Source organism: Triticum aestivum, chromosome 1B (genome assembly GCF_018294505.1).
Source record: "Triticum aestivum cultivar Chinese Spring chromosome 1B, IWGSC CS RefSeq v2.1, whole genome shotgun sequence".
In the NCBI taxonomy this organism is placed as follows: Eukaryota; Viridiplantae; Streptophyta; class Magnoliopsida; order Poales; family Poaceae; genus Triticum; species Triticum aestivum.
This window is the reverse complement of record NC_057795.1, coordinates 338,297,579-338,314,909: the sequence shown is the minus strand read 5'-3', so window position 1 is coordinate 338,314,909 and position 17,331 is coordinate 338,297,579. Positions and strand designations below refer to the sequence as shown.

At 49.6% G+C, this 17,331-nt stretch overlaps 1 protein-coding gene across 1 annotated transcript; it reads left to right on the top strand.

Moving 5' to 3' along the window:
- Positions 1–326: 326 nt before the first annotated feature.
- Positions 327–1,454, top strand: LOC123091147 (uncharacterized). Its single transcript, XM_044512562.1, has one exon. It carries the CDS (start codon positions 413–415, stop codon positions 1,058–1,060), a length of 648 nt encoding a protein of 215 aa, XP_044368497.1. The 5' UTR covers positions 327–412; the 3' UTR covers positions 1,061–1,454.
- The last annotated feature ends 15,877 nt before the right edge of the window (positions 1,455–17,331 follow it).

Genomic DNA, 17,331 nt, shown 5'->3' with positions numbered 1-17,331 from the left:
AGAATAAACACCAAACCATAAAAGAAAAACTGAGAAAAATAAACAAGTTAAAATAAAACTAGCCTGTGGGTTTGGAACTTGGGTTTCTGAATGCTTCCGGTGTGCCAGGCTGGCGAGGTGGGCCCCACGGCCGTAACCGATTATTTACCTCGCGCGCCGCCGAACACAAAGGATGGGGAAAATGACGAGCGGCTAAAAATCTCAAAATCGCTGTCAGTGACGCAGTAATACGGCCGATTCCGCTTGGCTTCTCTCCCAAGACACGGTAACAAAGCACATTTCACCTCGCCGCCGGCCCGTCCCGTCCCTATAAATTCCCCTCTCTCCTTCCCCGTCTTATTCTACATCCACATTTCCACATCATCACGCTCGCGAAGCAGAGGGAGAGAGACCGGCGCGGCGAGCGGCGGCAATGGCAGACGCGAACCGGTGGTGGGGGGCAGCGAATGTGGTGTCGCAAGCCTTCGTGCAAGCTGTCGGCACGGAAGAAGTCTTCAGGTCGATCAACCTCGCCATCGCCAAGTTCGAGGCGCGAGCCGGGTTGCTGCGCGCGATCCGCGACGGCGCCACCCTCGAGGAGGCGACCGCAGGCTACGTCGAGCCGGGTCCCGCCGGGGTCCTCCCCGCCGCGCTCCTCGAGGACGCCCGGCGCGGCATCAAGCGCCGCCGCTCGCTCCACGCCTTGGCCCGCGGCCTCCCCCTCTGCACCCATGCACTGGGCCGGGCACCCGATGCGGAGACGACCCAGAGATGGGAGAACTGCAACGTCGCCGTGCTCACCTACGCCCGCCGCGCGCAGACGAGGCTGCGCAACGCCGCGTCGCTCTACAAGGCGGCCGTGGACGCCATCGACTTGGCCTCGGTGCTTCCGTTCGGAGCCCCGCTCCGCGTCGCCTGGATGGGGGCGGCCGAGCAGCTCACGAGGCTTGCCGCCAGGGAGGCCACCATGGCGCGCGACAACATGATCATGATGGGGCTAGCCGTTAGTCAGCAGGCCTGGGTCGCCAAGGCCATGATGGGGCCTGCGCCAGGCGCGCTCGGCGGAGGAATCAACAACTAAGTCCATCACCAGTAAGCCTCTGTTTCCATTCCTTCCTGCGTTCCTGCGCCCCGGAGAGAGATTTTCGCAAGAGTTTCTGTACGGTGTACGGTGTGTGGGACTCGAAACTCTTGATGAGTTGGTGGGTCAGATAAACACGTCTCCGCTTCTTCTAGTACTATATACGTACGTACATTGGTTGTTAATAGTTGTATAGATTAGGTGATTTGTGCTCTAGAATGTCTGGCGTTCACCTGATGCAATCCGGTCTGTCCGCCGTCAGATTCTCTGGCTGACCAATGCAATGCGAACGTGAACATGTGTACTTTGAAACTGTTGCCGCCCGGTTTCTTGTTGAATCTCGAATTTGGGCGATCATCTGCTGTGCTGCACCTTTTATTTGGCCAAAGAAATGTAAATGCGCTTGATCGTCTACATGTGTTCATATCCAAAATTTCAGTTGATTCAGCATGATAATTTGACGGCCATTTTTATCATATTATACCTGATGTTTGGCTTGCAGTTCCCTGTCTAAGTGTCAAGATATGCAAATTCTGGCCATTAGGCCTCCATGATAAGTTGAGTTGATAGCCAACGTTTTTGTTATTCTCTTCTGTTGGGATAGATCCCTTCCATTTGACTGGTTGTACAAAGCCTCACACAGTCTTTGCTCATGACTTTGGCTTACTGGGAAGTTCTCTGCTGATAACCAGCGTTTTTATTAACCTCCTCTGGTTGTGGAGATTGCCACCGGGTCTTTTTGGTACTATATATGTCTTTTTGTAGCTCGAAAAAACATCATATGCACGTGACAACTTTGGCTTACTGGGAAGTTACTTTTGTCTTGATTTTAATTCACACCTTAGCTGAGTCGGTGTTTTTGTCAAATGTAGGAGTTCCCTTAACTTAGCAATTGTACAACAGATCATTTGTGCAGGATTACAGTGGTGTTATCTGTCCTAGTCAACCCGAGCGCTTGAGTATGCAGGGGGAACATCTTCTTCTGTTCACAAGGTGTACTCTTTCATTAAAGTCCCTGTTAGTTAGAAGGAAGTCCGTAAAAGCCCCGTAACAAGTCCGCACGTTATTTTAGGATTATTGTTATTCGATTGAGCGGAAAATCGGTCGACTATTTTGACAAGGAAGTTAAGCAGGAACGAAGACTGACACGTGTCTTCACCCTCAAGCAAATCCTTGAAGGCCTCATGCTCTGGACTCACCGGACGAAGAAACCAGAGCAGAAACAGGCCGCCTTTTCTTGGCGTTCCTACCTCTCATCACGTTTACACGTGCTTATGTAATTCCTCCTTTGTAATCAGTCAAACGATGGATTGCAAAATTGAGAAATATATTCAGGTGGGGAACCCTCCCCCCCCACCCCCAGTGATTTTTCAAAAAAAAAAAGGCTGACACATGTCATTCCACAATTGGACAAAGATTCGACTATGACCCGAATCAAAATTAGTCGACTGATGACTAGATACTCCAAAAACTGTATCTACTCCTTATCAAACAACCAAATAAGAATGTTCATCGATTCGGTTGCCAGGCTCATCTGCACCTGGACAGAAAAAAATTCACAAAAAATACTAGAAAAATTCAGAAAATTCCAATTTTTTCCCATGATAGAAAATTTATTGTGTGAGGTTTGCTCTAAATTCTAGCTCATTTGGACATCTGAGTAGCTGTCAGCAAAAAAGACAAATCAGGTCAAAACAATACATGAACAGTAAACTATTTTACAGACTCTGAATTTGTCTTTTTTGCCGAGAGTTGCTCATTTGTCCAAATGATTTGAAAATTGGAGCCGGACTCACGCATAAAATTGTCTACCATGGGATTTTTTTAATTTTTTCTAGTATTTCTTTTGATTTTTTTATTTAACACGGGTGCAGATGAGCCCGGGCTCAGAAAAGGATTCTTAAATGTTCTATCCTTTTTTGGGGGTAGGATGCTCTATCTACAAAACAAGGACGGCAATCCCCAACGAACGTTCGCTGGGGGTCATGGCATTCCCCTGGCGGTTTTGTGTATGTGGGGGTGAGGCTAGGTTGGCATTTTTTTTTAAAAAAAATGGCATGGCAGTTTGTTTAAATTATGGGGAGTTTTATGCATAAAAATGCCACCGTCGGGTCTAACGGATCTAGGGACGTTTGTCAGGATCTGACTTCTGGCGAACGTTCACCAGATAGCATTTCCTCAAAGAAAACGTTTCTAATCACCCGGCGGGTCACATGCAAGCATTCGCTGCCTCTTCCGTGTGACGCGTGTCCTGCGTGGACTCAAGCATTATCTCTAGCGGTTTTGCAACCGAGCCCTTGTTGCAATCTCCCACCGCAATAGCTTGTTTGTTACATGATCTGAATCCGGATCCCTAATATTATCTCTAGCGGCCTCCCATGTTGCTCCCAACTCCCAAGCTCCTTGTCGAGTCACGCGCCTCCCCGTGCTGCTCCCATCTCTGCCACTGACAACTTGCCAGTGGCAAGCATGCCGACGTGGACCACATGCAGGTCACGTTCTACCTCTCAATTTTTATACCATTGTCCATCCATGTTGTAAAAGTCCTTCCGCAACATTATCTGTGTGGCAGAGTAGTGAATACGAAAAAAAAAATCTACAACACAATCTTCGTTGAATATTTGTACAACATGATCGAGCTCTGTTTTAATGGGTTTTGCAACACTAACTTTGTTGCAATAACGAGGACGGGGCTGGGCCACTGAATGGACCAGATCTAACGGTTGTTGAGTTCGCACGACATTATCTATGTTGGCAAAAAGTGAAGACGAAAAAATAATCTGTAACACAATCTCCATTGAATATCTATGCAACATGATGATGCGGAGCATCCCTCGCTCATCCCCCTGGACGTACCTACATCTCCCTCAACACCACTTGGACCCATGACAAGAGCTAGAGCAAAGGCTATCGAAGATAAGGTGAACTCGCTCCTCTCCGAACTTCCTCTCTCTACTCACGAGACTTGGCTACTACCTCATATGGACACTCTGTGTGTGATCAGGTACTTGGAGGAGAGCCATGGGACAGCTACACCCAATGGCCAAGGTGGCAAGGACTCCAAGCATGGACATCAAGAAGAAGAGCCATTTGTGAAGCTACAAGCACCAGACGACCGGCCGGTCCCGGACGTCCGAGCCCTGGGAGATGCTACAACGAGGAAAGGAAGGCAGGACAGAGCTACAGGCCACGGACGACCGGCCTAGCCCGGACGTCCGACGACTCCCAGGCCCTCGGACGCCCGACGCCCCCGGACGTCCGGCAGCTGGGCACCCGAGAGCACCCGAGAGGAAATTAGCGGAAATCCGAAGCCACCGGACGAGCAGCACCCGAGCCGAAATTACGGAAGTCCGACATCTACGGACGTCCGGACCGTCCCGAAGCTCCGGACGTCCGACGTCTGAGTGACCGCCGCCACGGGATGAAGCCCTTGTACCCCTTCACTTTGACCCCATTTGCACTACAACTATATATAGGTCTCGCCCACCTCCTAGCTAGGGTAGCGTTGTGATAGCTCATCTTGAGATAGAGCATAGCTCATCCGTTCCGGATCTACTCCACGTGAGGGATCGTGCCTCCTCGGAGAAGATCCATTCGGATTCAAGGCCTCAATCCGGAGAAGACAATCAAGACCTCCTCACGGAGAAGAACGGTTACTCTTGTATCTTTCCTTTGTTGATTTTGAATCTTGTGCTACCTTATGCTTTCGGTGATCTAGCCCTTGTGTGATCGACTACTTGTCGGTTGAGTGTTTCTCTCCCCGTGTTTTCCCTTGTTCTTCCGCGTGTTCTTCGTGTTTCCCCGTAGTATCCACTCCAAACGTGAAAGATCGGCCCCATAGGGATCCGCCCTACATCACACGAGCTCTGTTTCAATGGGTTCTGCAACACTGACTTTGTTGCAATAATGAGGAGGGGGCTGGGCCGCTGAATGAACCCGATCTAACGGTTGTTGATGCCGCGCAACCTTATCTATGTTGCAAAAAAGTGAAGACAAAATAAATAAATTTACAACACAATCTCCATTAAATATTTCTGCAACACGAGCTCTGTTTTAGTAGGTTCTGCAACACTAACTTTGTTGAAATAATAAGGACGGGGCCTCATCTAATTACCAATTGAAACAGCCCACCTCAGCTTTGCCTGTAAACATCCTGTAGGGCTTCCGTATGTCTAGCCTTGCCGCGTTTCCTATCATCACAAAAATGAAAAGAATTGTATCACGTCTCCTATAGATACAGCCGAAAATCAAGGGAGGTTAATAGGAGGTTAGTGTGAATTGCTTCCCTACGTTTAAGTAATTAAGTCCGTATAAATCTCAGCCCCGTAGTTTTATCGGAAACCATCTGGAATATATTTACGCTAGCCCGTGCCTTGACGTCGCTACCCGCGAGTAAGGTGCTTTTGGCCGGGATCAGTTCGGATCGGACTACAGGCTGGCTAGCTAAGGAATCAGTTCGGACTAGAAGCTGGTTATATTACGGGCTGGTTAGGTTACAGGGGTCTACACGTAACAGCGAAGGAAGGAAGAAGACGGCCGTGATCACAATGGCGATTAACCGACGGCCAAGGAAGAAGAGAAACACAAGAGCGGCTCACCGCCAACAGCTCGACTGGCTGGATCTCCCCTCCGAACTGCTGGAGCTCATCGCCCAGCGATCCCGCGATCCCATCACAGGGCTCACCGCGTTCCGGTCTGTCTGCCGGACATGGCGCGCCGCGGCAGAGCAAGCGCCTCGCCTGCTGCTTCCCGTGCCTCGGAACGGCTCCGCGCACGCGCTCGTCTTCCCCTTGCCGGGCGGGTGGTCGGTCGTCGTCGATGCCCGTGACGCGTCCTGCCGCCTCTCGCACCTGACCACGGGCGCCACCGCCGCTCTGCCCAAGATCAGCGTGGTCCACGACGGCAAGACCATGTCCGACATCAGGTACGCGCACCATACCGATGCCGAGAGCGCGCGCAAGGTCAAGATCCGCACCCCCTTCTATGATGTATCCTTCCGAACATACCTCGAATTCTCAGATCACTTCCGCTTCGCCATCCATGCCCCGCCCGGTTCTTTGTCAGCAAGCACAGACGGCATGATGATCATCATGTACCACCGCTGGTTGCTGGAACGAGAGAGCATAGTGGTCTGCCGGCCCGGAGACGCGGCCTGGACGAAGCTGCCAAAACGCCCGTCTTCTCGCTTCGACTATTTCATCGATGTAACCTCTTTTCAGGGCAAGATTTATGGCTTGGAATCTAATGGTGCCACAATGGTGTTTGACGCAACCACACTCGAGTTCCTCTGCTCGATTGATGCGCCACAGTCGACGTCCAAGCTTTACTCCATGATATATTGGCCTTACAAGCATGATGACCCTGTCGATTTCGACTATTTCCATCTCGTTGCATTGCCAAACAAGCTACTTTTGGTCGTTGTAAGCGTGAAATCACTTGAGCCAACAGGTTTCGCCTTCTTTGAGTTAACGTCTGGATCTAGGGATGGCCGGCTCTCCTGGAGTAAGGTAACAGGAGATGGAATCGGTGGCAACTACGATGTGTTCATGGATTGCCACCATGCGACCTTTAGCGACAACAATGGTGTTGGAACCGGAACTCGGGTATATTATGTTCTTCACCGGACGTGGCATCCCAAAGCATCCACGTACTACTATGGGATGCATGACGGCAAGATGGAGTGCCTGTACAGGTCACTAGACGATAATTGTGAATACTCAACTAAGCCTAGTTGGTTTGTTCCCTAGCTAGCTTGTTGACTTTCCATGTGCATAGTGTGATCAACCATGTAAACTATGATCTAACAATTGCTTTTCAGACTTTGTGTGTACTACAGGTTGTGCTGACTAGACTAAATCGATGTACTGTGTGCAAAAATTAAGATATCAGTTTTTTTCGTTCATGATGATGGACTGCAATTCGGTTTTGGTTAGGTTGATATGCATTTTTTTTCGAGAGTATGCCAATGACGAACCATATTTTTATAGAAGGCAGAAGTTGTAATTACAAAAACTTGCGAGTGATGCAAACATCAACACAAGTGAACCAAGACACCTACACCCACACCTAATCCAAAGCCTACACTCTCACAAATCGGTCTAACACTCCTACACCTAATCCGGCCTCCTTCCAGTCTTTGATCTCATTCATGATGTGGTTGTGTAGCTCATCCATGATTTTTTGTTGATTTATCCGGTTGAACACTCTCGCGTTTCTCTGTTTCCATAGAGACCAAGTCACTGCGATTACGAACGTGTCGAATCCTCTTCTTGCAGCCCGCGTGAAGTTTCTTCTAGCTTGTAGCCACCAATCCAACAGGCTATCCTGCCCAAGCGGGTGAGGCACCTCCAAGTTCAGCCCGACGATGCACTTGTGCCACACATGTCTAGCGTATGAGCATTGTAAGTGTATGTGTTCCGCATTGTCCTCCTCTTGCAGGCATGTGAAACAGGCCGAGGGGTGATCTTGTAGTCCATGTCGCGCTCGTCGATCGGAGGTCCAGATCCGATGCTGGACAGTGAGCCAAACATGGATTTTGCATTTCAACGGCGCCCAACTCCTCCAGATACACGAGGCGTAAGGAACTCTCTCCAGCCCTTGGCAGAGCATGTTGTAAACTGATCGGGCCGTTTATTGTCCCGAAGCATCCGCCGGCCACGCAAATGTATCAACGGAGCTATCATCTCGATGTGTCGTAGCGATGGTGTGGCATAGGTTTAGGAATTGGATATGTCCTGTGAAGCTGAGTTCTCCCGCCACATCGTGGACCCAGCTGTTATCCTCCAAGGCTTGCTGAACCGTGCGCCGGTTTCGTGTCCGTGTGTCCACCATATCATGGATCTGTGGTGCAATATCTACAACGGCCAAGCCATGCAGCCATCTATCTCTCCAAAATAGAGTTTTGGCTCCGTTTCCCACCGTGATGCTAACCAGACTGTCAAATACTTGTCGTGCTTCTCTGTCAACAATCATATGTAAATTCTGCCACGGCCTGTCAGGGTCTATTCTCCGGAGCCATTCCCACCTAACTCGGAGTGCCAATGCTTGCAACTCCAGGTTCTTGACGCCGAACCCTCCAAAGCACACAGGTCTACAGATTGTATCCCAAGCGACTAGGCAGTTTCCTCCATTAACCTTCTCCTCCGCTGTCCAAAAGAATGCTCGCATCCATTTATCCAGCTCTTCAAAAACCCACTTCGGAGCATCCGTGACCATGAGATGGTGCACCGACCTAGCTGCCATGACCAATTTCACCAGGACGAGCCGGCCCGGCCTTTGAATTAGCCCCCTCTGCCAGGTCGACACTAGCTTCTTGGCCTTCTCCAAAATCAGCTGCCATTCCCCACGTGTTAATTGCCGAATCGCAAGCTGAAGGCCGAGATACTTACATGGGAATTCAACAATGTTACATTGCAGCAACGCCTCAACACGGGACTGGTCCTGCTCAGAGCCACGGATAAGGATGGCCGACGACTTGCTGTAATTCACGGACAGTCCCGAGGCTCTTCCAAACGCCTGTAGCGCACTCCTGACAAAGTTCAGATCCCCTTCAGTGGGTCTAATGAAGAGAGCAACATCATCCGCATATATGGAGACTCTTTGCATTGGTGTGATTCCCCGAAATGAGCTTAGTACTCCCTCTTCTGCACCCTTCCTGAAGATTTGTGTAAGAATGTCCATGACAATCACAAACAGCAGGGGTGAGACCGGGTCTCCCTGCCTGAGCCCGCAAGCATGCATCACACTTTTACCAGGTACACCATTGACCACCACCTTCGTAGATGCCGTTCTAAGGAGGATCAAGATCCACCCAATCCACTTGGCGCCGAACCCTTTTTGTCTTAGGAACTCGAAGAGGAAAGGCAAAGATAAGGAGTCGAACGCTCTCGAGATGTCGAGCTTGAGGAACATCCCTGGTTCTTTTCTTTCTTGGATCTTCCTCGCCACTTGCCTCACCAGCAAAATATTGTCGTGCAAGTTCCGCCCTTGTATGAAGGCCGATTGGTTTGTTTCCACCACCTCCTTCATCCTCTTTCTAGCCCTTAGAGCGAGCATCTTTGCAAACAGCTTAGCCGCACTATGCGTCAGGCTAATGGGGCGAAAGTCCCCGACTTCCTCCGCGTCCGGTTTCTTCAAAATGAGCACGATGTGCGCCCTGTTCAACTTACCAAATCCACGGTCGTCGCCAACATACAGCTTCATCAAAACTGCCATAACATCCTGCTTGATGATGTGCCAGGCCTGCTGATAGAAAGCGCCAATAAAACCGTCCAGGCCCAGTGCTCGATCTGATGGCAATTCTCTGATGGTATTCCATACCTCCTCTTCCGTGAAAATGTCTTCTAGCTCTTGCAGATCGCATCCCTCAGTATTCAGGAAGTCAAGGTCTATGCTGTCGTCTCTAGCGCTATATGCTCCCAGCAGATCCTCATAAGCTTCCGTAAAGATCTGCCCCTTGCGCTCCTGCTCTGTGGCAATCTCCTCTCCATGCTTGACCTTAAGGATAAAGTTTTTAGCACGTCACCCATTGGCCACAATTTGGAAAAGTTTTGTATTGGCATCTCCCTCTTTCAACCATCTAATCTTGGATCTCTAACGCACAATCGTTCTTTCCAGAGACGCCAATCCCAGGACTGCCAACTTAAGCATACGTCTAATCCACCGTTCCTCGGGAGATAGAGCTCTGAACTCTTGGACTCTGTCAAGGCGAAGTATCACATAGTTGGCCACTGCGATTTGCAATTTGATGTTACCAACTTTTCGCTAGATATCATGTTGAGAACACAATTTGATATGCATTGAGAACCCTGTTTTCATGGATATCATGTTGGGTGAGTAATGCCCACTTACGCACAATGTGTGCTAGCTGAGTAATGCCCACTTGTAACATCGGTGTGTTGTAACTTGTAACACAAACAAAATTTGTCCTCTCTTAACTAATAGATGAGGTTTTCCTCGTTTCGGGCCAAACGCTGTCATCGCTGTTTGATTTCCTGGCACTAATCTTGGAACGTGGAGAGCGGCCACATCATGTTTTTCTTAGTTCGGAAAATATAGATCTCGTCCCGAACGCCTCCCCTCCCTTCCCCCACGACAACGGTCTATCCACTCCTCTGGGAACATATCTGGTGCTCCAAGGGAATTGGTGCTAACGGTGCACCACACCCCGTTGCACATTAAAAAATGTAAAAAAAAACCCCGAAAAAAATTGGTTTATCGATACAACATCAATGTATGTTGTCACAAAAATTTGAATCAAAATTCAAAACAATGCTCAACATATAAAAATCACAAATTTGACGTCAATGTGCTAATGGGCCAAAACTGAAGCCCAACTTGTGTTTTGTACTATTCAGTGTCAAATTTATTATTTTTGTATCTCGAGCAATGTTTTGAATATTGATTAAAAATTTTGTGACAACATACATTGATGTTGTGTCAATGCGCTAATTTCTTTTTGGACATTTTCGAACATTTTTGAATGTGCAACCGGCGACCGGTGCATTGGTAGCACAAATAGTCCGGGTGCACCAAATACATCCCCCACTCCTCTACTCACGTTTCCATCCTCACTCATCTTCCCCCACCCTGATTTCTCCCACAGAGGACAAACTCCAGCAAGCTCGACGGCTAGCCACCGGGTCTGACCGGTTCATGGCGAACTGGCGCTGGGCCACGTGGAGGCGGAGGCGCGTAGCGGATGGATCTGGACGCAGCTGCTTGCGCCGGCTGAGGGAGTCCTGGATTAAGGGGTCCTCGGATGTCTGGCATGTTGGACGTGGGCCGGACTGATGGGTTGTGAAGATACAAGACCGAAGACTCTCACCCGTGTCCGGATGGGACTCTCATTGGCATGCAAGGCAAGCTTGGCGTTCGAATATGAAGATTCCTTTCTCTGTAACCAACTTTGTACAACCCTAGTCCCCTCCGGTGTCTATATAAACCGGAGGGTTTAGTCCATAGGGACGATCATAATCATACAGACTAGACTTCTAGGGATTAGCCATTACGATCTCGTGGTAGATCAACTCTTGTAATACTCATATTCATCAAGGTCAATCAAGCAGGAAGTAGGGTATTACCTCCATAGAGAGGGCCCGAACCTGGGTAAAAATCGTGTCCCCTGTCTCCTGTTACCATCGACCTTAGACGCACAGTTCGGGACCCCCTACCCGAGGTCCGCCGGTTTTGACACCGACATTGGTGCTTTCATTGAGAGTTCCGCTGCGTCGTCTTCAAGAGGTTCGATGGCTCCGCCAATCATCTACAACAACTCTGTCCAGGGGGAAGTTTTTCTCCCCGGCCAGATCTTCGTGTTCGGCGGCTTCGCACTGCAGGCCAACTCGCTTGGCCATCTAGGGCAGATCGACAGCTACGCCCCGGGTCACCGGATTAGTTTTGGAAACCTGGACTATGTCGCTGACGTCTGGGGAGACTTGATATTCCAAGGATTCGCAACTCCAACCCCCGCTCTGGCCTTAGATCCGGAATGCGTCGTCATGTCCGAAGACGGACTTCACGAGCCTGCGGACTGTCTGCGGCCACCAAACCCAGTACGGGAGAGCCGGTTGAAGTGGCGTCGCTGGCAACCATCACGAAGCCAGACCCTTCTCCGGACACTGGCTCCGATCCCTCAGAGTCAACACTGTGTGAGTCCGGCCGAGGAGTATCCCCCCCGTACTCTGTGGATTTTCCTCTCTCCGAACAAACCTTGCCTTTAACCGAGGCTCTGGACTTAATGCAATCCCTTGTCACTACAGAGGAGCAACGTCCAAACTATGCCCAGCCCGGACTAGGGGTTGAGAGTAGGGAATTTTTTCTCCCACCCACCACCCACCTTATAGGCACTGTCGAGGATTTAATCGACATGCTCGATTACGACTCCGAAGACATCGACGGTATGGACGACGACGCCGGAGAGGAGTAGGCCCAAGGCCCACCGCATACCAGACGCTGGGCGGCCACCTCCACGTGCCATATATATATGGTGGATACATCTAAAGATGATGTCGAGGATGGCGGTAAGGATCAGTTTAAGGACAATAACGCCGATAAACCACCGAAGCGGCAGCATCAACGGCGCCGTTCAAAATCACGCCGTGACACAGAAAGCAATATCGGCACCAGAGAAAATAATACTCCGGAGAACGCCGAAGACCCAAACGCCCTCATTGAACCAGCTTCTGAACAGGAAGGTAGGGAGGAAGGGCAGAGTAACCCCGGCGAGCCAGTTGGGAACGACGACTCGGAGGACAACAACTATATGCCACCCTCCGAAGATGAAGTAAGTCTCGGCAACGAAGACTTCATCATGCCAGAAGAACCCGTCGAGCAAGAATGCTTTAGGCAACAGCTCATCGCAACCGTGAGGAGCCTGAAAAGGAAGCAGCAATAGCTTCAAGCCGAACAGGATACACTCAACGACAGATGGACTCAGATCCTAGCAGCCGAGGAATATGGCCTCGATCGCTCGGCCAAAAGTTATCTGAAGCGCAAATTGTTACCTCAATTGGACGACGAGGCACTGGAGCCTGTACCGTCAGCGCGTAATGTGACTGATGGACCACCACGTGGCCGGGACAAAGCGGCACCTCAAGCCGAACAGCAGGCCGTACTACCTCGCCGAAAAGGCAGAGATAAAACAACATGGGGTTGTACACACGACCTATGACAAGGCCTGGATAGTAGAGTAGGTCAGACCAGATTGATCTACAAATCGCGGGGTCGTCCGCCGACGCGCGACGACGGCCATCCAGTCGGACGCGACAAACATAACCACGCCCGAGCCGAACCGCAAACGAACTCCATCCGAGCTACGTCGCGACTTGGCCCGATATAGTGGCGCCGCCCACCTCCTTTGTTTCACCGATGAAGTAATGGAACACGAATTCCTAGAAGGGTTTAAACCCATGAATATCAAATCATACGACGAAACAACAGATCCTGCGGTATGGATTGAGGATTTTCTTCTCCATATCCACATGGTCTGTGGTGATGATCTCCACGCCATCAAATACCTCCCACTAAAACTAAAGGGACTAGCGCCACACTGGCTAAACAACCTTCCAGAGAACTCCACTGGCAGCTGGGAGGACCTGGAAGACGCCTTCTGCGATAACTTCCAAGGTACATATGTCCAGCCACCAGATGCTGATGACTTAAGTCACATCATCCAGCAGCCCGGAGAGTCAGCCAGGAAGCTCTGGACTAGGTTCTTAATTAAAAAGAACCAAATTGTCGATTTTCTAGACGCCGAAGCCCTCGCGGCCTTCAAACACAGCGTCCGGATGAGTGGCTCGCCCGCCACCTCAGTCAAGAAAAACCAAAATCCATGGCAACCCTTACCGCTCTTATGACCCGCTTTTGCGCGGGAGAAGACAGTCGGCTCTCTCGTAGAAGCAACAGCGCCAGCGATCTGGGCACTTCCGAAGTCCGAGACGACAACGGGAAGCCACGACGCAATAAACACAAGCGTCACAATAATAATGAAGGAATGCAAGATACGGCGGTCAACGTCGGATTCAGCGGCTCCAAACCCGGTCAACGGAAAAAGCCATTCAAGGCAAACAGAGATAGACCATCCAATTTAGACAAGATACTGAATCGGCCCTGCCAGATTCATTGCACCCCCGATAAACCAAACAATAATACCAACATAAGCTGTTGGGTCTTTAAACAAGCCGGCAAGATTAATGTCGAACACAAGGGGAAGGGGCCACCCAGTGACAGCGATGACAAAGAGACTCGCCAACCAAACACCGGGGGTCAGAAGCAATTTCCCCCCGAAGTAAAAACAGTAAACATGGTATACGTGATGCACACCCCTATAGGGGAGTGCAAGCATGCACTACGGGACGCCTACGCCATAGAGCCGGTCCCCCCAAAATTTAATCAATGGGCGGCCTGCCCGATCACTTTTGATCGCTAGGACCACCCAGCCAGTATCCATCATGCAGGTTCAGCAGGTTTGGTCCTCGACCCAATTATCGATGGGTTCCATCTCATAGAAGTCCTTATGGACGGCAGCAGTAGCCTTAATCTACTCTACCAAGACAATGTCCGCAAAATGGGCATTGATCCGTCAAGAATCAAGCCCACCACAACTACCCTCAAGGGAGCAGTACCCAGCATAGAAGCTCACTTCACGGGCTCCATCACATTGGAAGTCATTTTTGCTTCGCCGAACAACTTCCGAAGTGAAGGCTTGACCTTCGATATTGTCCCGTTCCGCAGTAGCTACCATGCACTTCTGGGGCGTACCACTTTTGCTCGTTTTAATGTGGTCCCACACTACGCCCATGCAAAACTTAAGATGCCCGGTCCGCGCGGTGTCATAACGATAAATGGAAGGGTTAATTATCCTTTTGCCCCCAGTGGTGTCTGTGTGCTCAGTTTTGCCCTCAGATGCAAATTGTGCTCAGTTTTGCCCCTAGTCTGTGCGCACCGACTCGTTCCATGAACTCTGCCGTGTCCGTCAGGTCAATGTTTTGACTCGGCCCTTACAGGTGGGACCAGGCAGCAGAGACGACCAATTCTATTCAGACCGTTGCACGCGTGGCTTGTGGGACCCAGTAGAGAGCCATTGAGCAGAGAGCCATTGCGGGTTTGCTATATAAGCGGGCGACACACAGCAGCGGTGACCACGGCGACAGAGAGCACGGCGGTGACCATGGCGAGAGAGAGAGAGAGAGAGCGCGGTGGCGTTGAGATCCCCTTCGGCTCCGAGCTCCATGTCTTCCTCAAGCTCCCGCGCCACCTCGCGGATGTAGAGCTGGGCGCGTGTGGACATGCCTGTCTTCGTCTGTCCGCGGTGTCGGGCGGGTGTTGTTCGGAGGGTTTATCACACACCGAGGAACTAGAATCGTCCGTTCTACGTGTGCAGCGAGAATGGGGTAAGAATCGGGGCAATTGCACCATTTTCGTGGTCGGGATCTTTGAGCAATGGGTTGATCTGTTTGGTGTTCATGCAGGTGACATGCTTCTTTCTTTGGATCGATGCTCTGGCCAAGACTCTGATGAATGAACTGCAAGAAGAGCATGAAGAATGGTTGTGCATGCTGCCACGAACGGCAGTGGCCGCAGCACGAGCTCCGGAAGAAGAGATGGAGGGTGAAGCACGCACTGACAGAGAGCTAGCTATTGAGCTTAGGATGTTGAAGAAGAAGGTTAGGAAGCTTGAAGATCAAGCACTACCAATACCCATTTGCAAATACTTTTGGGCATTTGTAGGTATGGTAATCGCACTGGTTGTAATGTTGAAAATGTATGGAAAGGCATGAATTATGGAGGAATTTGTAAGCATGAAATTGTATGAGAAATTCACCTAGTTTAAATGTTGGTCAAAGTTGTTTAAATGTTGAAAAAAGAGAAGATCTGACCAACATTTAAATATGTTGAAAAAAGGAGAAGAAATGAGGAATTCAGAAACTTTTGATCAATGAAATGCAGCTCTCTGCTATGCCTTTCTGTAAAAAAAGGTTGCTCTTGGGCCAAATTCAGAGCGTAGAGCCAAGTGCAAGCTAGACTAATGGGCCAACTGCATCCAATTAGGCCCATTCAGGGGTTGTCTTGCATGTTTTTCTGTTTTCTGTTCTGATTTAATTTAGGCAATAAATCATAATGCTGAAACTTTTTGTGGAAGCTAATTGAATTATTCCAGAGCCAAACAATTAAGGTTAGAAATTTTTTGGAGCTATTAAATATTTAATAGCAATTTAATTACTCCAATTCAAATACACCATGATTTAAATCAAAGGCCAAAATGTCATGGAAAATGTGCCTCAGCTTTGGTAGAGGTTTACACCTGGTGCCAAAATAAATGAACATTTTAAGGGCATTACATTGAGAAAAAAAATAATTTTTCTAAAAAAATGAAGGGTGGAAAATGCACAAAAAATTGGTGCGGCTGGGGACTCGAACCCAGGACCGCGTGGGTTTGTGGCGTTTAGGGCTTCGCTGGTAATCGCTAGGACAGATGGAAAGACTTTGACATGGGTAGGGAAGGATGGTATACATAGTGAGACCGTGAATGTTTGCACACGCGTGAGAGTGGTTTTACTTTGTTTTGCACTGAAATTTTGGAAGGTTGTAAGGTTGAAAACGTATGTTTGCACTACCACATGATTTTGGTTAGAGTGGCACTTGATTTAGGGTTAGAGTGGCACTTGGTTTAGGATTTAAAGGGAATAAATTTGCATGTTAGTCCATGACTTGCTTTTTTTTGAATGAAAGAGAGGGTTTCTCACCCCCTCTGATTTTCATTAATATAAACCACAAGTTCTCCAACTTCATGACTTGGTTTAGGGAAGAAATGATATGTTTGGGCACAGACATTTTTTAACACACATAATAAACCCTAATAACTTAGATAAGATGCAACACACCGTACCCTTACATTAAGCAATAATAATAAGTTCACGGACACATGACGAAACATGACACAACATGGCACGACATAGAAAAGCACCAAAATAAAAACGAAACATGACGAGCTTGACTCCGGGCTTGAACATCTTCATCTTCACCTCCTTCTTCCACCTTGTCCGCGCGCCCCTTCAACACCGTCTTCAACTTCACACCTCCTCCTCGTCGTCGTAGGGAAGGGAGTGCATCTGGCCTAGAGTGGGGAAGATGCTCTTGTAGTTGGTGTAGATGTTGTACACGGTGCATCTGGCCTAGAGTGGGGAAGATGCTCTTGTAGTTGGTGTAGATGTTGTACACGGTGAAGAAGATGGCCTCGCAGCCGCACCAAAAGACTTGGACGAGGAGCTTGTGCGCGTCAAACGGATTGGTGAAGGTGACCGTGAGCAGTAGGAGGATGCCGCCGTGGTCACGAACCTCATTGAGGGTGAACATCCTAGGCGAGCCCTATGGGAGGTGGGCATAGCCGGCTCTGAGGAAGGCGCAGGTGAGTTCGACGGATCCCCTCCACCTTGAAATATCCCACACATAGAGCTCCCTCTCCACGAGCACGCCCGGTGGGTAGCGCAGCTCTGGCATGACAGGCGGACGGTTGAAGGTCGACCCATTGAACTGCATCTTCACTTGGTCTTGCTTGGGGAGGGCTTGGTCGCTTGGGTGTTTGAAGTTGGAAATAATGGATCGGATCTGGCTTGTGGGTGGGAGAGGAAGAGAGGCACCCCATTTATAGGCATGTGGGTGGGAGAGGAAGAGAGAAAGGATGAGAATGGTGCGTGTGTGAATCCGGACGCGTGTGTGTATCCGTTACGTTTTGCACTCTTTAATTTTTGCATGAAAATGATGCATGGGGC

Coding starts and splice junctions, on each gene's coding strand:
- LOC123091147 (XM_044512562.1), top strand. CDS start 413: ATGGCAGACGCGAACCGGTGGTGGGGGGCAGCGAATGTGGTGTCGCAA.